Below are 21,586 nucleotides of genomic sequence, written 5' to 3' on the forward strand. Positions count from 1 at the left end.
GATCTTTCCAGAGCCTTCTCTTCTCCAGGCTGAACAACCCCAGCTCTCTCAGCCTGTTCTCATAGGAGAGGTGCTCCAGCCTGATCCTCTTCCTTGCCCTCCTCTGGACTTGTTCTAACATGTCCACATCCTTCTTGTGTTAGGGGCCACAGAGCTCTTCTAGGTGCTTGTAATGTTGCTTTTGCATAAGCTGTGCTGGTGTGCTCAGGAGGCCAAACACTGAAAATGGTCACAGAAACTGCACGTAGTAACCAGCAGGGGAATAAGAGCAGCTTCTGCTGTTAGGAATCCTAGCATCTTTCTGTAGAAAAACAGCTGTGGACTTAGGCTGGAACCCCTGGGGCCACCATGCCACCTAAACCATCCTAATGACTGTCAGAGAAAGCCTGATAGACTGAAACTGAAGAAATTGAAATAACTATCCTCAAAAAGAGGACATTTTGTCTGGAGGAAGCCTAAATTACATTCTGTTCCCCAGTGAGTGCTGTCATTACCCTGCATGCTGCTAAAAGTCACAGCAGCCCCTGAGCCAGAAAAACGCCTGCACAGGGATCCTGAGCATCAGGATTTGGATCTGAGCTTTGGATTTTTCATGGTTTCACAGCAGTGCCCAACAAGTGCTCTGGAGCTAGAGGACCTAGAAGCCTGAAAAATGTGGCTCCAGGATCCTGTTGCTGGAGGGAGCACAATATGCAGAGGATGTGGAAGTGACATTTTTTTTCCTCTCTGTGATTAAGAAAACAAAACTGAAAGGAAAAATACAACAGATTATACAAATTTCTTTGAAATTTACTGTTATGAAACCATTCTAACAGAAAACTCCCAGCCAGCTCCACCTACATGCACTTCATACAGCTCACTGGTATTTGCAAAGGCTGCCTACAGCCAAGCCTGCTAAAGTCAATAGTGGCAAATCCCATCCTGTTTGCCATTTTGAGTGTAAGTCTGATTTGATCAAATTATTTTCCTTGGCTTAAGTTTTGTTTAGAGGGCAAGCCTGATTCCCTGAGTATCATTACATAACAGGAATATCTGTTTTTCCAAAAATTTTATAACATTAGTATATTGGAATTTTACTATTGGAATTTTACTCCAGCATGGAGTTATCAGGTGATTAACCTGAAGGCAAGCAGAGGGGACTGACAGAGCTAGGAACAGTTCTGTTATCTCCTGACATTCTTACTACATTTACACTTAAACTGACCTGACTTTGTGCAGAAGTCAGCAGTAATTATTATAACATTCAGTAATCAACAAACTGTTATCAGCAGCAGGGTTTTGTCCAAAGGAGGTGGAGCCATATGGGAGCAGAGAGTCCAGAGTGTCTGAACACAAAGCGTGTGAGTTAAGGAGGGACCCAGCCATGAGCAGCTCAACAGCTAGTGCTGGATATTGTGAATCCCTTTGCAAAGCCCCATGTGTAAAGAGCTCTTCTGAATTCAGACAACATCTGTAGTCCTCACTCAAAACAGAGCTTATTTCCTAATGTTGGCCCACGAGCTCTGTCGGGTCCATATCTCTGATGTCAGTCCAAATCTCTGATACCATTTATTCTTATGCTTGTCCCTTCTCTCCCCAGCATGCATCCACAAGGTGAGGACACCTCAGGTTCTCACAAGGTTTGCCAGCAGAGAAGAACTGCCATGGGGGAGGACTCAGATGGTTCTCCAGAGACATCCTCCTTTGGCAGCTTGGCATAGCAGCCAGAGATGGTTAATGCCTAACACAGGAGCCCACAGAGACTAACTTTAGCCAAAAGCATAAGGATATTGGCTGTCAAAATATTTTTAGAATGGCTGTATCCTCCAAGAGGGAATGAGGTGAGGGATTCCTGGAGGCCACGGCTCAGAGTGCTCAGACCTGCTTTTCTACTGCTTCTCTTAAGTAGTGCACAGGGCTTTCAAACCAGCATACGAGTTTGGCAGTGGATTTGATACAATAATCTGCATTGGGAGATGTCAGGGTATCCTGCCATCCTGAGGCAGTGTGGCTGTGCATTCTTCTCTGCTCATTAGAGACCTTCTTGTATTAGGTCACACACAGTATGAGGCAGGAACCCTGCCTCCAGACTGATTCTTTAGGAGTCCCAGTGCTCTTGTCTGGCTCCTGTCTGCCTTCAAGGTTCTCTGCATGCTGGGATCATGGGCATATAATAAATCTGCTCGTAGCATCATAGGGTTTGTGAGATCCTGTAGTGCCTCATAGAGCAAAATGTGCAAACTCTCTTGGGAATGTCCTGTGACACTGCTGACACTCTCTCTGAGCCTACAATTGTTTCAGCGCAGGCTTTGTTTCTACAAGGAGCTCAACTCAAAGTGATGGTACTTATACTCAGGAAAGAGCCTGGCATCTTCTGATGCTGTTTTCAAGAGCAACTCTCAGCTCAACATCTCCTGAATAAATGGAGCAAACACTGCAGGATCCAGCATAAAGAAGCTAACATTCTTTCACCACCTCCCTGAACATCCCACCTCTCCTGCACTGGAGAGCACTGATGACTAAGAATCCACACGAAGGAGCCCAGCTGTTCTGCTCCAGATTCTGGCAAGAGCTGGATGTGAATGGGAGCCAGAGAGGTTTGATGGCATTAACTTTGCAACGTGATCTTCATTCTTCCCCACAGCAGGAACAGACTGCTGGGAGCTGAACAGCTTTGGAGGACAGGTGGTCTTGGTCAGGACTCTGAAGAAAATGCTTTCTGGGGGTGGTGTGTGTTTACACGGGCCGTGTCTGAGGGGGCTGGTGATGACTAGAATGCTCGCTTGTCTTCTCTGACTCCACTCAAAACTTTTACTTTTTGGAGCTGACAGGCTCTAGGCTCTGCACTTTAGATGAAAAAAGAATGTGGCTGCAACTTTTAGAACCAGAAATTAGATGGGGGTGAACAAGGAAAGCCAAGAGTGCTAAGGTTTGGATTGAGAACTAAATTTTTTTAAGCAAGACTCTCATAGCAGAGAGCAAACGATTGGAAACACCATAGTAGATCCTTTACAGGAAAGGGCATGGAAACTAATGTGATCAAAAGGTGTTCACAGGGATGGCAGTGTTTTCTGAACAGCTACAGCCACATATCAGAGGAGCTCTGCTCTACTTGGTCATGCCTGTCACCACAGACTCAGCAAGGAGTGGATGAGGCTCTAGGCAGGGGCCTCAGAGGTACCTCAAGCCTCTGTGTTACCACAAGCACTTATTCAAGTCTAGGCTCCACAGAAGTGCTCATGTCATGGTGATTTTAGCAATAGCTAAAAAAGCCAGTGTCCCTCAGGAACTTGGCCTTTAGTATCAAATACAAGTCCTGAAGGAGTAACAATCATTCCCCAAAAGTGTGAGCGTGCATTACAGTAGCCTCCATTTAGGTTTTTGGCAAGGGATGATTTTTGATAAACTGTCTCTACCCTCAGTCACTTGTGTTTCAAAAGAGAGGAAACACTCTAACCTTCTTCATGCCTCCTGTGATGTCCCAGGACACATCCTCCCAGTTCTGTGCCCAGCTTCTGCCACAGCTCGTGCAGAAGTGCTGGGACAAGCTATTCATTACAAAGGTCTTTGGCCTTAATTTATTCCCCATGAAAGAGTCCTGGAAGTTCAAATCACCTCTCATTGTTGCATTTTGTCAGTCCCCACATTAATCTTGGAAATGTCAAAGGAAATCATAAAAAGAGTGGCTGATCAACCAGCTCCAAGAACCAGAGAGTAGGTTTCCAGTCCTGCTCTCTGGGCCTCTTTGCTTTTGCAGTAGTTCCACCAGCTAGGAATAATTACACAAAATTATGACGTAATCCCTACTGAAAACCAAATCTTTTCATTCCCTTCCAGCCAATTGGAAGTTGCCCCTGATGTTTTCTAACTCCCTGCCTCTGTGAATGAGACCGTATCCATGAGAAAATATGCTTGGATCACTCACTGTGATTTATTCATCCGGAGGCAATTTGGAGGTTGTTGCTTACAATTAGCCACTTGATCTTTATCAGCATTGTTCTTAGCCCTTAGAAGGCTGTGTCTCTGGATACAACCTTTCCGGTACTTGGATGGCCTATTTAATTACACAACTGGACCTGTTTGTGCATGGGATACTGGAGTGAATGAAATCCTAACAATCCTCAACATTCATTTTCTCTATCAGCAAGAATTAATATTTACCATAAGTTCTCTAATGTGTCCCTTGGAAAAAAATCACAATATCATCCTGCAGGGGAGAGCACTGTCTGCTCAGGGGGAAGATTATAGGGCAAGAAGCAGGTGTGCTTATTATTACATCAAATTACAAATGAGAGAGTAAATAATCCTGAGGTGTTTCATTGTGGAAATGTCATCTTTCCAAATAAACAGGGACAAGCCCAAGCAATACTGGATGGAAAAGGCACTCTAAACAAATGCATATTGCTATGAAAAAATGTTTCTGAAGGTGCATTAACTGAAACAAGAGAACAATATATAATGATATAGATTCACCTTGGCATAGCTGACAAAATATTTTATTCAGCCTTTTGCAGGGATCTGAGCTGAATTTCATACAGGAAGTAAGGTCTGGCATTGCCCATTTTAGAAAAAGAGATGGCAATTACCAAGCGCTGAGATGAGAGTATAGGGAAAGGAAGTGAAGGGAACTGAAAAGCAGAAGAGTACTAAGGAAGTAGCAAGACAATTTGATTGGCTGTGAAATGCACTTTCTGAGCTCATGAAAGAGCCCAAGTGGAAAGTGGGAGTCGTAAGAAAGCACAAGTGGGATTCTGCCTGGTCAATTTTGTCATCATTCCTGCCTCCTGGGGCCATTCTGCCTTGGCAGTGTTTTTGCATCACCAGCAAACAGCATGGAAGACCATGCAATGATTCCCATGAAGGGAAGTGTGTAAGGCAATTGCCTCAGAGGTGTTTGAGTGTATAATCCTCAAGGAAGAACAAAGCCTCTTAATGAATTTGGAGGGAGGGGGAAGGGAAAGAACAAAACTGTAAGCATTGAAGAATGCTGATTATTTCAGCAAACTTTCACCATAGTTTTAAGGTTACCCCAAAGCACTGCAAGAGCTGCAGTCTGTATGCTTGCACCCCAGAAGTACCAACAGTGTATCAGCAGTCTTCAGAGACAACTGAACAGAAGGGCAGGAGAGGGAAGAAAGAAAAAGCAAAGTTGTATTTTGGGAGGGTTCCTGCAAATGAAGCTTACGACGACGTGTTTTCAGGCCATAGACACTAGAGAGAGGCCAAGCAGGAACAATTATGACCTACTTTGTACTTTTCTTAGGGCTGTGCTTTGTTTTGGGAGGGTTAGCAGTTGCATACAACCCATCACTGTATTCTGGAGAGGTAGGTTTGGTGTTGGCATCTGTTGTAGGGAGTGGGTGGTTGTTGAGTTTGGGGATCTCCTTTATGTCTTTGGTGTTGTTTATGGTTTATTTGGTGGAATGCCAGTGGATTATGTTTATTCTTTTTCTTTAGTGGCATATTCTTTTCAGAGACTTGGGGGGATTGGTTGTGATGGTGTGGGAATAGTTTTAGTTCTTGGAAGTAGTTTTTGGGGGAGTTTACTGAATGCTGATAGTTCGGGGTGCCTGCTGTTGATAGTGGGATATGTTTTCTGTTCAATCAGATTTTAGTGGTGTAGCTATGTTTTATTCTTGCAGGGTGAGGATAGCTTTGGTGGGGCTGTTACTAACTTTATTTGTTGTTTTGGAACTTGTGTGAGGGTTATCTGACAGGGTCATTCAAGCAGTTTAAAGGTAGAAATCAGAGAATAGTTTAATGTAAAATACCAGCTTGGGGAGCTGGAGATAAAGGTTTAAGTCCTTTTTTTCTGAGGTGATTTGTGGAATTCTAAGAAGAGGTATAGTCTTCACTCATTGGTTCAGAAGACCAATGTTTTTTCTAAATTATTAGAGTATTTTTAGAAGTTGAGCATTTTGTTTTTCTAGGGCTCCAGAAATAGGGAAGAGGATTAGGAGGGTGGTGAAGTAGGTGAGGGAGGCTATCTGGCCAACAGTGATGAATGGTTGATAGAGACAAAGATCTCAAATCTATAATCTACTCTGGGCCCTTCTCTCAGTTCTTCTAACTCCAAAAAACCCAAAAGTTACATCTCCTGACACTCAGCTCAGAGGCAGAAAGCATCTCCATCAGCAAATTAGCAACTGTGTTCCATCCCCCTAGTCTGTGACCTTTGGAAAAGGTGGGGTGAGCTTGAAGTGTGCCAGTGGTGCAGACTGGTTTTTGAGTGGCAGGCAGTCATTATGTGCTGAAGAGCTGGTTTATGCCATGCATTACAGGAGGCTTTTCAGAAAGACTCAGCCTCCTCAGTGATTCAGTGGTGAAATGACAGGCAAAAGTATCTTTGTCCCATCCAGTGTGGGGAAAATGCCTGAGATGTAGCTTGGTCCAACCTGTCCTCCTGACACTGATTCATCCTTCCACATGGCAAGCCATACCAGGGAGAATCCTATGGATGGTTTTATCTCTAAGATGTCTTAGCAGGTTGAGGAAAAAGTTCAATATTGTTTTGAGGTGGGCAAATAGAGATTGCTATGAATATATTTAATGTAGTTTAGAAATACACTTCTTTTCCTATGCAGGCCTATCCTTGGATAGATTGCATTTACAAAGAGACAATTTCTTGTTTATTTAGATGTTGGTTATGCCTGGGGCTGTGCTCTGGGCAGAATACCATGGAGTTTTACTAGATATGTTTCACTTTCTGAAAAACTAAAAGAATTGTCTAGTTAATTGACACTGAGAAAATAACAAAGCAACAAGATGAGTTGTCAGTAAAGCAGAGGTTCTGTCTCTTTCAGCCTTGCTGTCAGTGACACTTACTCACTGGAGTTTCAAGACACTATAGAAGTATTATGAGATCAAACACTGGTAAATGGTATGAGCACCTTCCTCCCAGAGAGTGTGTGATTTACCCAATCCAACATTCTTACTGATGGAATTGAGGGAAAAGCCAGTCTTGGGGACCAGATTTTTGCAGGTTGATTTACAGCAGCTGTTCTTTAGTGGCTGCTTCAGATGTTTGTAGCAATATCCATCCTCAGCCAACAACATCATTTTACTCTTAGGTGTTTCTGTCCTCCTATGAGGCATCTTGGCTGTTTGTGTAACATGAGCTGCACAGCTTTAGTTTATTGCTCAGTGAATTAAGACAACCCAGAACTGATGTTAGGTTATCTTAAATCACCACACATAGTGTTTGGTGGTTTGGCAGGTGGTTTCTCTGTGAGCACATCCTTCTAACCAAGGGAGAAATCTCCAGAAAATATACTGAAGTGAAAACTGGGAGCAGAAATCTCTACCTCCATCTCAACACAAGCCCTTCAAATTCCTGCACTAGTCACTAACCAATACAGATTGCCTTTTAAGCACATAATTTTCCTGGAAAGGAGTGTACTGTGGGGCAGTGTGTATGTTGTGGGGCAGGATATATGTTTGCTAACATCCTAGCAAACATCTACACAGCATCACAATGTTCTTCTGACCAGCTCAGTAAAACAAGAGAGGGCATTATGCCACCAGAACTGAACTCTGAAGTGACTTATTAAAAACCTCTCTATATTATGTTGCCTCTCAGAGGCAGTTCCAGGAAAGTTCTGGAAAACAGCCACCTCTGAGACCATTCTGTGGTCACACTACAGAGCTGCTGCATGACAAGCTAAAGGGTGGTGCTGTGTTAAGCTTCAGCCTGTAGCCCCTAATGGATCTTCAAAACCTAAGAACTGCCACACTGAGTGAAAGGTTTTTGTGTGGCTCTCAAAGCACACAAAATCCCTTGGATTGTAACAGTAAAAAAAAGCCACTAGCCTCTACTCCTTAGCAGCTCCAGGTACATATGTCCTTCAACAGCAGGAGCAGGGTTTTATTTCCCATCCCATGCACATATCCCAATAGGAGGGACAATGGAAATGTGGTGGAGAAGGAGTGGCAATAATCTCATATCTTTGACATGACTACACAAAATACGTGACCTTGACACAAGTGAGGAAGAACTCTATCTCTTTAAAAAAATCTGTAACAAGCCATTTTCCACTGGAAAATTCAAGTGAAGCCCAACAAACAACAATAACAATAACAAAAAAAAACAAAAACAAAAACAAAACAAAAAAACCCCACCAAAATAAAACAAAACCAAAAAAAAAACAAAAACAAAAACAAAAAAAACCCAAAACAGAACAAAAACCCCAAAAAATCACCAAAAAACCACAAACAAACAAAAACCCCAACCAATCAAACAAACAAAAAAGACCCAATGGCAATCCCAGAAGCAGGAAAATTAAGAGTCATATTTCTATTTGGAACATTTTCTATTGCTGGAATAGGACTAATTTCCAGTACAACACTGCAAGAAAGGACTCAGGGGTTTTTATTTAATTATACCTGAAGTTCTCCATTGTAATCATGCAGTGTAGGTAAGGTGTAACACATGTGTGCTGTAAATGGTGAAGTGATTACACACTGATATAACGTAATTATACACTTACACAGTGATTATGACACTTGAAATCTATTACTAAGAATCTTTCTGACAAAATTATATTAAAAAAAAAAACCCTCCAAGCATGCTATTAGAAAACTCTGCATTACATATCTAAAGTTAGGTGAGAAAACCTAGGTTGAATGCCCAGAACCTCTCCCCAGTGCCTCATCCTCAGCTCTGCTGGGTTTCAAACTCTGTCGAGCTTATGCCAAGCACTGACAGCTGGGCTCCTTTCTCCCACAGCAGAGCAGGGGCTGAGGTGTGGTTGGTGGGATGTTATGCTTCCTCCCTATTTTAGATATAAGCAGGCTCTGACAGGATGAGCACATCCCTAAGAGCCAGCCCAAGTCACAGATATATGGGGCCAAAAAGGATGGAAGTGGATTTTATCAGCTGTGGGGAAAGGCCTGAAAGCTATATTCAGGGGCCTGTTGGCACACAGTAAGGCCAGCCCTAGCAACATCAAAGGCTACAGCAAGGAGTTAGTTTATACAGTTCTGTCAGTTGGATTAGACTCTTCATTAGGATGCAGAACAAACCTCTCCTACTTGGCAGACAGGAGCAAGAAACAGAATAAAAATGGAAATCAGATCTCAGCCCTGAATTCCCCATTCAGTGAAGCTCTTCTTATTTGCGTAGGAACTCCAGTTTGCCTGGCTTTGTTTGAAATAAAGGTAACAGGAAATTTCTGGGCAGGATGAGGTCAAGGTCCCTTGCTTTGGGGCCAGCAAGCCCTGGGAGCACTCTGAGTCAGAACAGCCCGTTCTAGGAGGAGGACAAGCAGAGGGCAAGAGCATTTGCTATGGGGTACCAGCAATACTGTCTGTACAGCTGCATCCTCAGCAGGCAAACTCAACAGGGCAACTTTGGAAAAGACCTTTTTTACTTGGAGTTGGACAAGTAGTTGTCACGCTGCACAGAGTCATGGGCATTCTGACACAAGAGTGGATGGTTTTTAGCAGGCAGGTTGTGCACTAGTCAGCTTCTTACTTTTCCCCTTCATCTTTTGATGAAGTTGCTGGTTTGTCTCAGTGTATTTGTATGCTAGAAGAACAATATTATCTGATTTTGTGGGTTCCTAATGCCTCTGACAGCATTAGAATATACAAAGGTCAAAGAGAAAAGCCTGAGTTTGCTCTCAATCATGTCAGCATGGCTAAGAGGTCACAGGGAGGGGGATGTAGGTATACTGCAAATTCATTTTAAGGTCAGAAAGAGCCCAAGTATTTAAAACAGGAGTTAGTTTTCTCTACCTACTGTATCATGATAGCAAAGTATGTCTATTTTAAGAAGGTATTTCTTGCTATCTTTAGGATTTGTGTTTATTGTGTTTTGGATCAGAAGATAGAAGGTTAGCATTTGTTTTACAATTTCATATAAATTTTTTTAAACAGTCTCAGGAGTGAAACAATACATATCTATCTAAAATATTTCTGGCCCTGAAACAGAACTGACTGAAATATATTAGCAGCTGTCAGAAAGATAAATGCCTATGTTTCACTCCATGCTGTTGAAACCTTTAATTCACTATATTAGCCCTTGAAATTGTAAACAAAATGTTAATTTCTTGGCTGCCATAGTAGAAGATAAAAGAGACTACTAGCTGTAAGTAACCTGTACCTTGGAGCATTTTATTAATATTGCAGATTGTAAGTGGCAGGGCACTTAGGGTTAAATATGACCCCAGGAAAGCAGCTTGACCAATGTTGATCATCCTGCTAAATAGATGGAATTTAATTTAATGGAGGAAACAATAGGTTCCCTGTGGTTTATCTCATTAAGGTGATTTCCATAATTCCAACAGTGATTCCTACATCTTTAAAATTAAACTTGGTAACAGACAAAAAGATAGAGTTGCATTGGGATGGTAAGGAAAAAAAAAACATTTCTGATTCTGTCATGAAATACTCATTGCTAAATTTGTTTAATTTGGCCTTAACTCATTCCTGAGATAATCCCACAGTCTCTCTTCATCTGAACCATGTCCCTTAGATTTCTTTAAAACCCTCATATCTCTCTGGGTACCTTCTGTTCCACCACCTCAGAGCTTCTACATGCACTTAACATTAAGGGGCTCTAATTTTCTTCTCTCTTATACCTATTTTTCATCCATTAACTTTAATGGGATTGCACCTGGTTTCAAGAAAAGCAGACTGAAAAAAAGCCAGTCCTATAGTGCCCAAATTCGTATTCCATACTCCAAAAGTGACTATTTTATGACAGTTTTCTGCAGAAATAAATTTATTTCCCTTGTCTCTACCTCAAAAGACAACACTTTTGCTAAAAGACCTAACAGAAAGAAAGATTCTGAGGAAAACACATTCTCTCTTTAACATTTAAACTAAAAGGCTGTTCAGGAGACTACAATTAGCTTTATAAGAATTGCAGCCATAGATAATTTTCCCAGTTCTTCCTTTTGTTCTTAAAAAACCAAATCAAACTTTAATTTTCTGGCTTTTCTCCCCATACATTGGAAAATACTTAGGATGCATTTTGGCAAAACTGAAGGAAATATCTTAAGAAAAAAAATTACTTGAGGCTGGAGAGAAAAAAGATTTTCCATGGTGTTTTCTAACTGTGAGGTTTGCTATTCACATAGAAGGCTGTAATATAGATGCTGGAAAACAATATTATGCCCAGCATAAGCAAAAGGCAAACATATAGCCACAAACATCATAATGTAACAGAATTTTATCCACCAAAGTTGTTCTTTTACAAATCAAACTAAAAGATTCTCATCAAGTTAAAAATCTTACTGTCTATGTGTTTAAGTGTCTCCTCTCTTTCATCCTGTTAGTACCTGTACCTTTCATTGCTTACAGTGACAGAAATCCCATCCTATTGTTTTTCAACTATCTCCCCTGTTGTTTGCATGGGTGAAGCTTCTACACTGGAATTACAAAAGAAAGTCAGTAAAAGAATATGAGCTTCATTCTTTGCCTTGCCTGTACTGTAGAGCCTGCCAAAACTAGGGCTGAGGTTTGCTGGAAATGTAATTATTTGAAATTTTGGTTGGTTCTGAATCAGACAGGAATCTTTCCTTTTTTTTTTTTTTTTTTTTTTTCCCTCACTCTGTTCTAAAGGAGCAGAACTAATCTTGCTGAGCAGTTGCAAAGAGCTCAGGAGTGAGTTTCCAGTCCCTAAATGACCTGCTAAACAACTACTCACAGGAAAGAGGCTGTTAGCAGAAGAGCCAGACACTCATAGTCCTGAGGTCAGGAACTTCCACTTTTTAGCAACTCTTCCCTAAAGAAAACATACCAGAAATCTGTGCAATCTGTTCAGAAACAATTTTTTTTTCAGGTTTCTGGAAAATATGAAGCAACCTCTCCTCATGTCTGAGCTATTTCTGGATGTGTAGAAATTGAAAAGTCTTTTACCTCAAAATGAATCAACAAAGGAGATATCATGCCACTATGATTTAACTGCCCTGATGAAATAAAATAAATTCCAGAAGATAAATCCACTCCTAACAATGGCATACATAGGGAAAAGATTTTGAAGTGAAGTTTGGTGTACATTAGTTCCTTTGACATAGAACTGAAAACTCTGCTTCCCATTACATGCAGTTATCTGTCCCTCCTGTTTTCATATCTCTATTGATGCAATGTAATTTGTGTGCCTTAGGGCCAGAGAAATGCCACAGCAGGACAGAGTAAGCCATGCTTTCTGTCTTGGGCTAAATATGATCCCAAGTGGATTTCACCACTATCAGTGAAATCTTCCAGGATTAGCTCAGTGACTTTAAGTATTGCAGAATATTCCTTTCAGCTAGTGTAGATTATACAGCTTTTATCATGGCATATATTGCAAAATTCTCACTCCCTCATGCTCTTTTGAGTTCTGTTAGAGGAAGATATTCTCATGCAAGAAGAAGTAAATCACTGGAACAGACAATTGATTTGAATCCACTAATTTTACAATTCACTTGTCAGGACAAAACCAGTTGTGTGACTATAGGTGCAGATATGAACAGAATCTACCCTTTTCCATTTGTTTTGATCCCAAGTCTCTTTCATTCATGGTGCCAAAATTCTACTTTCCAGGGGAATGTGAGGAAAGATGAATTTCCTGTGACTAACTCAGTCTAGAGCATTAAGCACAGGGCTCAGCTGGGGTATGTATTTTCAGTAGAGAACAGCTGATGCACATAGTGGAAAGCAGCAGGCAGAGATACTTCTGTCTGATAAGGCTAATCCATTACAAAGATTTCTTGTGTGCAGTTTCTTGGCTTCAAGTCTGTTTTACCTTTTTACACATTGACATAAAGCTCCAGAATGACTGAGTGGAAATCTTCATGAACTGCAAGAAACATGTCTTAAAAAATGCCACAAGAAACTCAGTGCCTTCTCTGAATCTGTGACTGCCCAAACCTACACACCACCAACACTCCTTACAATTAATGCATCAGTGAGCCCTGGAGGCTGCTCATGCACACAGTGCCTGTACTCACAGTTTTCACAGCGACTCCCTGTATAGCCAGCCAGACAGGCACACTTGTAGGTGCTGCTTTTGTCCAGAATGCATGTCCCATCATGAAGACATGGAGATGAAGAACAAGCTGTAAAAGAAAAGCAAGAATGCTCATGGTCTCTCATAGGATGGGGAACCTACCCATTTTTCCTCGTGGTGGCTGTGTCTTGGGGTAAATTACATATTAACATGGTTAGAAGTTAGAAAGACACAGTAAAGGGCCTGATGCATGTCAAAAAGTCTTCTGCCCTTACTTACTAGAGGAGGGATCTAATAGGGATAAGCAGTTCTTTTCCCAGCACACGTTACTTTTACCATTTAACTGCAGTCAAGTGGTGAGAAAGATTTATGGAACAAAATTAATTTGCATCAAGTTCAATTAATGTTTAGAGCTTAGACTAAATTAAAGAACTCTAATAGCAACCTACATTTTTCCTGCCATTCAACCGAGTTTAGGGATAGGTTCTGGGATCAATGGTTTTTGCAGGTTTTTAAGTGTCTTGGACCTTGTTGGTTTAGATTTTGGGAGTTGCTTTGTCCCTGAGAAACTCTTGCATACAACAATCTAACAGTGATGCACATCAAACTATATACAGTTTGTATACACCAGCATAACTTAATATCAGAATGTGTAACTGTGCATTAAATACCAGCAAATTCCATTGTGTAATAACATACACACACACGTTTTTTGGTGCCTGCTCTAAGAGGAGACAAGTCAATAGAACTATTGTGGTTTAATCCCAGCTGGCAGCTGAGTACCATGCTGCCACTCACTCCACGACTGCTGGAGGGGAGAAGAATTGAGAAAGAAAAATGAAACTTCATTGGTTGAGATATGAAAACTTTAATAATTGAAATAAAATAAAAGATTATGATGATGATAATAATAATAGGAATAACAATTACATTGAAAGGGGGGGAGAGAGAGAGAGAGAAATAATGCTGGAGAGAAAAAACTATCCACAACACAGCTGTTCACCATATCACTGACTGAAGCCCAGGCCCTCTCCAAGCAGCAAACCATGCTCCCAACCAACTCCCCCCAGTTTTTACAATATTCTGTGGTATGGCATATCCCTTTGGCCACTTTGTGTCAGTTGTTCTGGCCATGCTCCCTCCCAGCTTCTTGTGCATTTACTCACTGGCAGAGTGAAAGAAAATGAAAAATCCTTGATTTAGAGTAGCACTACTTTACAATCACTAAAACATTAGTGTGTTACCACACAAAATCCAAACCACAATATGGCCCCCTGAGGGACACCACTTGTCACTGATGTTCACTGGGGCAATGAGCTGTTGACCACCACCCTGTAGCTCTGACCATTCAATTAATTCCTCATCCACTGAACAGCTCACTCATCAAATCCATCTCTCTCCAGTGTAGCCAGAGGGATGTTGTGGCCATGTCCAAAGGCCTCATGAAAGTTCATGGACATAACATCTGTAGCCCTTCCCTTGTGCACAGGTGTAGTCCCTCAACTGTAGAAAGCCACTAGATTGGTCAGGGCAGGACTTGCCCTTGGTGAAGCTGTTCTGGCTGTACTGAATCACCTCCCTGCCCTCCATCTGCCTTAGTCCTCCTTTTGGGAGGACCTGTTCCATGAACTTCCCGGGCACAGAGGTGAGGCTGACAGGTCAGTAGTTTCTGTGGTCCTTCCTTCTATCCCTTTTTTAAAATGGCTGCCTTTTTATCTCTTTTCCAGTCATCAGGGACTTTTCAAATATCATAAAAAGTGACATGACAACTACATCAGCCATTTCCCTCACGACTCTGGGGCGTATGTCATCAGGTCCCAGAGGCTCATGTATGTTGAGGTTCCTCAGGAACAACACTGATCATCTCTTATGGTGGGAAGGAGTTTGCTGCCCCAGTCCTTGCCTTGCTCCTTGCCTCAGCTCGAGGAGTGTATGAAGAGAGGTTGCCAGTGATGACTGAGTCAAAAGAGACAGGCTCTGGCCCTCCCTGCAGCCAAACCTGCATGGCTCCATGTTTAATGTGGCAGCCCTGCCTGGGTCATCACCTCCTTCCTGGTGCATGCAGAGGACAGGTTCCTGCCGAGGGGACACCACAGCTGCACTCCCTCCCAGGGGATGCTGATTCTTGCCTGGGCTCTGCTCTGCAGCTGCAGCAGGACCTTGCCCTTCCTGCACTCCCAAGGTGCCATGAACTGCTGCACACCCTGGCTGCACCCTGGGCTGCTCTGAAAGGCATGGGGGTACAGAGGGGTGCTTGTTCTGGCTCTGTGCAGATCTCCTCCGCACCTCCCACAAGCTGCTCAGGTGTCTCCCAGCTCAGGAAAAGCCCCCGGGTGCCAGGATCTGTCACTGCCACCATATGGACCAACCTCAGAGCAGCTTCTCTCAGAGAAGTTTCTTATTATCCAGATGGCATGAGGTAAGAAATATATAGATGCCACATATAGATTTCTCTGGAGGCTTCATGTGGTGATATGTAAGAGCAATTTATACATGGTCAGGCAATGAATATCTTCCATGTCTCATTGAAAATTAAGGCCTGAATAAGAACAATAATTCATTCTTTAAAATAAAATATATATGTGACAGTTGTACTGTATACAACTAATGTAAAATATCACTGAGAAAGAGAAGGAGAACTAGAAGACTCCTTACAGACTGATATTTTTGTAGTCACTGGTTAAAGCTAGTGAACTTTTATCTTTGTCCCAGCTTTGTCTCCTGATTCTGGAAAAGTAAGCAAGTCAAGTGAATAAGGTAAGTGTCAGATACTCTCCTTGAAAATGCCTGATACTAAAAACCACTAAATATTTTTTTCTGTTTTAAGGAGTCTTGATTTCCTGGCTTAAGTCAAACAACAAGGGACAATACTACAAATGTTTAAAGTCACTATGTTATGTCCACTAGCTTGTGTGTACAGAAAAGAAAGCATTATTGAAAGTCAGTAACTGGCTTTCATCTAACTGGATCCAGCATATGTCTAATCCTTAAGAGACTCTGATAGCTCCCCATCTGGCCTCCCATGCTTCTCATCTGAATTCTGTTCAGTGACTTCTAGTCATTCATGCCAATTACTGGTTCCCATTTCACACTTGGCATGGGATGGGACCTAGCACCTGCTTCCAGACTAGGCAGAACAGCAAGTTGTGTGGTTTCATCCTTTAATAACTATACACACAGTGACCTTTCCTAAAGGAGATATAGGCTTTGCAGCTTATTTTGTATCAATCAAGACCTTTCTGGAATTTGAACCAGTGATCTCTGTGCAGTCAGTGCCCCTGCTTCAGTACAGAGCTCACAAGAAGAGGAGGCAGAAAAAGAAGGAATTCAATTTTGACATACTTCTTCAGTCCTTTCCACTACACCACTAAGGTGCTAGGGGACACCAGATCACCTTCATGTCCTAGTCCACATCTTGTAAGCACCTCTGTTGCTGCTGCTCCCACCTGCAGCATAGGGAATTGCTTTAGTAAGCCCCGTGAAATCTGTTCTGGGGACCTTGGCTCTTCCACAGTGCTGTGAACAGAAGGAAATTTCAGGGCAAATGCTTCAGTTTTCAATGTGCTGCCAGAGCTTTCGATCCTGTGCTGCCCCCACTTTCAATTCTATGCTGCCCCATGCACACTCTATTCTTCCCTTAAATGGTCCTGCTGGCCAGGTTAGTGCTTCACATAAAAAGACACTGGGAGTGTTTGAAAAGCCTTTCACTGCACTACACATTAGACCAGAACAGCCTCATAATAAAGTGCACAAATAGAGCTCCTCACAAACTCTGAGGAGCCCTTTACAATGTGCTCTGTGTGGATTACCACACTTGCAGCCTCACAGCCTCAGAATAATTACCACTCAAAATGGGACGGAAATAAAGTGCTCCACAATATTCAAATACCAAGTGTTCCCTGCTGGGCAGAGAAAACAGAACCAATTCAGCTTGCACCATATGGAAAATGTTAGTTCCCTGAGTGTAGGCAGCCCTTATGCAACATAGCCCACGCCACACTCATTTGTTCTATATCACCTCTCCTGCTGTAAGCCCAGGCAAACTATCAATAGCTAACTGCTCCTGCTAGCAGGTACTAAAGGTGACATTTGAAGAGCAGGGCAGGCTGAGAAATGGCATAGGAGCTACATCCAGAAGTATGAACATTTCATATTGCTAGATACACCTCTGATCATTGTTAAGTCAGGTTTGTGTATTTATGTAAGGGTTATATAAACTAACTAAATTTCCTGAGCCAGATATACCGTGGATGGCCTCATGAAATGTGGGTCACCAGGGTTTACAGAAGGCAAGTTATGGTGAGTCATAGATCCTGCAGGGTTTATCTATGGCAAAACAGCACAGTCGGATTAGTCTTCTGTGCCAGGAGTTCTGTAGATAGATTTGACCAAAATTCCTTGCATAGCTAAATAAGGAAGATCCAGGATGAGCATGGAGGCTGCTGTAAATCCAATGGCAAAATGACAAGCCAGCTACACTTTCAGTGCTAATTTGAAACTTTGGAAAGCAAGGTAGGGGACTGAAGCACTGAGTAGTAATGAAACCAGTAATTCTAGAGCCCCATTTCTGTCATTCATAACACTGAGATCATCACAGAATGGGAAACGCCTCTTCATTTTTTTTTTTTCTTAAAGAAAATAATTTGTTCTGTGTACACACTTGGGGATTTTTTGTTTGTTTTGGTCTTGGTTGGTTGGGGTTTTTTTAAATTCCTAATGGTACATGAGCCAACACAAGAATTCTGTCAGGGCATTTTCACTGAACTATCTATGAGACTTTGCATCAGGTTTTTGCTGCTTGAGACAATGACTGCCCCTGCATACAGCATTGAGCAATTCTGCCACTGCAGATACACATGCCCCTTCCCCTACTTCCTCTGTGCTCTTAATTCTTCAATTCAAACAGAAAAGTCACACAAAACAGTAGCTTTTCTCTGCTGGCTGATGTGCTTGTTCTTCACACAAGTAGAAGGAATTCAGTCTTTTTTAGAAGAGCCTCACATTCACATGCCATCTGACAGCTTTTGAATCTTCCCCACACTGACTTTATGTAAGTTGCTGTTGGCAACACAGCATGAAAGTTTTTAATGAAGCAAAACAGGCAAAGAGATTAGTGAAATTGAATTAATGAGAATGAGTGGCATGTTCCACTTTTAGATTAGGTTACCTGTAATTTCTTCAAAGACAGCATGAAATCCATCAAAGTTCTTGGATCCATCAGACTGGAAGAGGACATGGAGTGAAGACCCAGTGCTTCGGATGGGAGGTGGCCTCTCATTTCCACAGAATTTCTTTATTATTTGACTGTCCAAATTGTCCCCATCACGAATCTCCACATAGTCATACTGGCACATATAATCAAACTCCAGGCTCAGCATGGAAAATCTTGGGGAACAAGAACAAACAGTCAGACTGCTTACCTGGGTACCCTGAACACTATTTATTTGGGCATTTAGGTATTTAAGGCCTACCCCCTCAGTGAATCAACATGCCCTTAACCACACAAAGACCTCTCACTCATCTCAATTTTTGCATCATGATGCCTAGAAGCTGGCTCAACTCTATAGAGTTGCTCCATGAGAACATACAAGTATCAGAACAGTGAAGTCCAAGTTGAAGTCATACAGTCTATACACGTGCATCAGGTCCCTAGCCATAATACAATGTCAGAACTTTCATCCAGGGTCAGGCACTGCAGGGGGCATATTTCTACTGTCATTGTTTGCTAAAAAATGTTCTATTTGGCCTAAATAAAGTTTTAAGTACTGAAAGTTACAGTATAAAATAACAAGGTTCAAAAGCTATCTACATTCAGAAGTCAGCAATTAGGGATACAAGGAGAGCTTGGGGATGTAACAGAAGCAGAAACAGCCACAGAAACAGAATCAAAATACTGCAGCACGTTTTGCATTAGAAAGCAAAATGGTACTAAATCCCCAATGTGTGGCACTTGCCTGTCTTTTGAGAGCAGAAATAAGGCACAGGAATTAGTGCAGAAGGGAAATTCTTAAAGCCTTTTCCCACAATGTCTGTCCTTTCCTAGCTTCGATCCAGCCACTGTGCAAGGCTTTTGTTCATTAACAGCCATGCTATATGCTGCCACTGGAATTCAGGTGGGCACAGAGCCAAAGCACCCCACCAGAATAGGAACAAGAAACAGAAGGAGCAACACCAAGTGCCTCTGGAGAATGTGCAATGGTCGGGGGGCTGGGCTCAGCCTTGCTACAGCAGGAAAAGGAGAAATGGGCATGGGAGAGGCTGTGCTACTAACTGTTCAGCAGGATATTTTATAAATGTAACTCATTATGTACTCAATCTTCCTGAAGACTCCTAACACTGCAGATGTGTATTTAGGATGAGGCTGTATCTCCCACATTGCCTATTCCAGTGTGGGCCTAGTGGTTTGCAAAGACTGCGTTTTCACACCAAAGAGGTGAGACAAATTTTGGAGCTGCTCCTGGACCTCACAGTGTGAAGGGAAGAGAATTCTGGAGCCTGCTTCACACTATTCTTATCTTGAGACTCAGGCACCCATGTTAAGGAGGCCTCCATGTTCCTCCACCTTCCCTTGACAACTCACGAGCTCACTTAAGAGGCCTCTGCACTCAGTCACCTTTGTTCAGGACATATGGCTGATTTTTGAACATCAGGAGTACACTACCTACAGAGAAATGACTGAGCAGTTGTAGGAAGCTGCACCAATGGAGCAGAGCCCCTCATTTTTTAAAATAATTTGATGGAATGTAGAAGAAAAAACAAAACATCTGCTTTAAGTATGCATTAGAGAGAGATAATTCAACTTTGCTTTGCATAAAATGCATGAGTTGAATTCTAGTTCTGTCAGGTCTGTCAGAGACATCCTCACACGTATCAGGTTATACACTACATTTTCAAAACATTCTTTCACTGGTGAAACATACCCCAGGGATCTAGCCTTAAGGAAGTTACAGAGCAATACAAATTAACCCGTTCATCTTTGTCATACTTATCGGGCTACAGTTTATCCTGACCCAATCCTAAAAATACTTTCTGGTTTTCTGAACTGATACATTTCTGATTAAAATTAAGTATGTGTGCAAATACAGAAGGAAAATTTCTGGAATGCCCAGTATTATTTATAGATGTAAAGGTAAACTATCTCTTGATACGTGTCCCTGAACAGAGAATATCAAAACATAGGCACAGAGAATGAACGAGCCATACAAAGAATACTGATTTTAATTGTTTACTTTGTCTGTTTTAAAAATTATGAAAACAGAGTGGAAAATGTGAAAGGCATAGGAGTTCTGACTTGCATTTTATTTAACTTGGCAAAGAAGCAAATACACTGTACTGACGACATGGGATCCTGTGATTAAGACTCAGAATTGGCAGGTCAGGAAACCTGCCAAAGCTTTTAAAAACCTCTTGGCTGTGGCCCAGCTGACAGGACCCTTTACAGACCGTAAGGTCTATTGCTGTTTGAGCCTCAGGTACACACAATTCAACAGACCTCAGTTTTCTCACCAGTGAAAGTGTAATTATATCATAATTCTCTTGAATATTATAAAACTCAGCATGCTAATTTTGTGCTACAGGTCATCAGATACAAAATGGAATGAAAAGTATTGTCTTGATTTCATCAGTAGCTGCAGTGGTCATATAGTGACCAAGCCATCTGAGGAAAGCTTCTAGCCAAAGGACATATTTAAAACTGTGTCTCTGCTGAGGCACTAAAGAAAAGAATTGGAAGTTGTGAGCTGCTTCCGCTGTGATATGACATCCTTGACATGACTCAGGCTGAGGGAGCCTATACATCACAACCCAAAAAAAAAACCCCAAGGCTGGCAAAAAAAAAGCAGAGAAAACAAACTACCACCACAACATGGACACTATTTATCAAAACAGCTCTACTGAGCCAACCCCCGAAGGACTGCATGGCACAGCTCAAGGCAAGGGAAGATTTATCTGTGCTCCTGGGAGTGTTACTCTTCCTGCCCTATGCAAGTAAAGACAACCACTTTGTTCACCTTCTGTATTACCCTGTCCCCATCCCTGCCCTTGCAAGCCAGAGTGGCAGCAAACAGGATTTGTGCACAGAGAGAATGAGAAAAGAAGTTCTTTTGTTGGCAGTTGTGCTGATTCAGCACAAGGTTGGCTGTGCATTACAGCTCTAAGCAGTTACCACCCACAGAGGGGATCAGCACGTTTATATGAAAATAAGTGAAGGAAACATGGATGGCAGACCCAGGAGGCAGGCTCTGTTGGTTAGCTTAGGTAAACCTGCCCTTCTGTGTAGGAGCAGCCTAAAGGTGAAGTTTTAGATTAAATGTACACATTTTCCACAATATCTAACTGGTGAAATACCTCAATGGACAGCTCTGATGTGGTGCACCTTGAAGATGTCAACTGACTCAGAACACACTACAGGGTTACCTTATGTGAGTACCTCCTGTTCCATCTTTGCCAAGAAGGTTTCCTCTGTGACTCCTGTAGGACTTGCAGGGTGGCAGGGTTAAGTGTGGACATTCAGGAGAGTTCCTGATCTTTCACTGGGAGTGCTATGTCATCTGCTGAGATTTCTAGGCATTCAGACATTAGGCTCATCATCAGGCAAAGGGCCCTAGACAAAGGGCTTTAGGATTCTCAAATGTTAGTCAGCTCAGATAAATTAGATTCTGACAACAGAAATTT

At 42.1% G+C, this 21,586-nt stretch overlaps 1 protein-coding gene across 1 annotated transcript in view; it reads right to left on the bottom strand.

The window, feature by feature from the left end:
• The window catches only part of PAMR1 (peptidase domain containing associated with muscle regeneration 1), a 55,681-nt gene that overhangs the window by 16,339 nt on the left and 17,756 nt on the right, over nt 1-21,586 (bottom strand). The window contains exons 5-6 of the mRNA XM_063158792.1: nt 18,081-18,298; nt 12,915-13,022 (exon numbers count right to left, since the gene is read on the bottom strand). Coding sequence (XP_063014862.1) covers nt 12,915-13,022; nt 18,081-18,298 — 326 coding nt within the window. The remainder of the gene's footprint in view (nt 1-12,914; nt 13,023-18,080; nt 18,299-21,586) is intronic.

Source organism: Melospiza melodia, chromosome 6, assembly GCF_035770615.1.
Source record: "Melospiza melodia melodia isolate bMelMel2 chromosome 6, bMelMel2.pri, whole genome shotgun sequence".
In the NCBI taxonomy this organism is placed as follows: Eukaryota; Metazoa; Chordata; class Aves; order Passeriformes; family Passerellidae; genus Melospiza; species Melospiza melodia.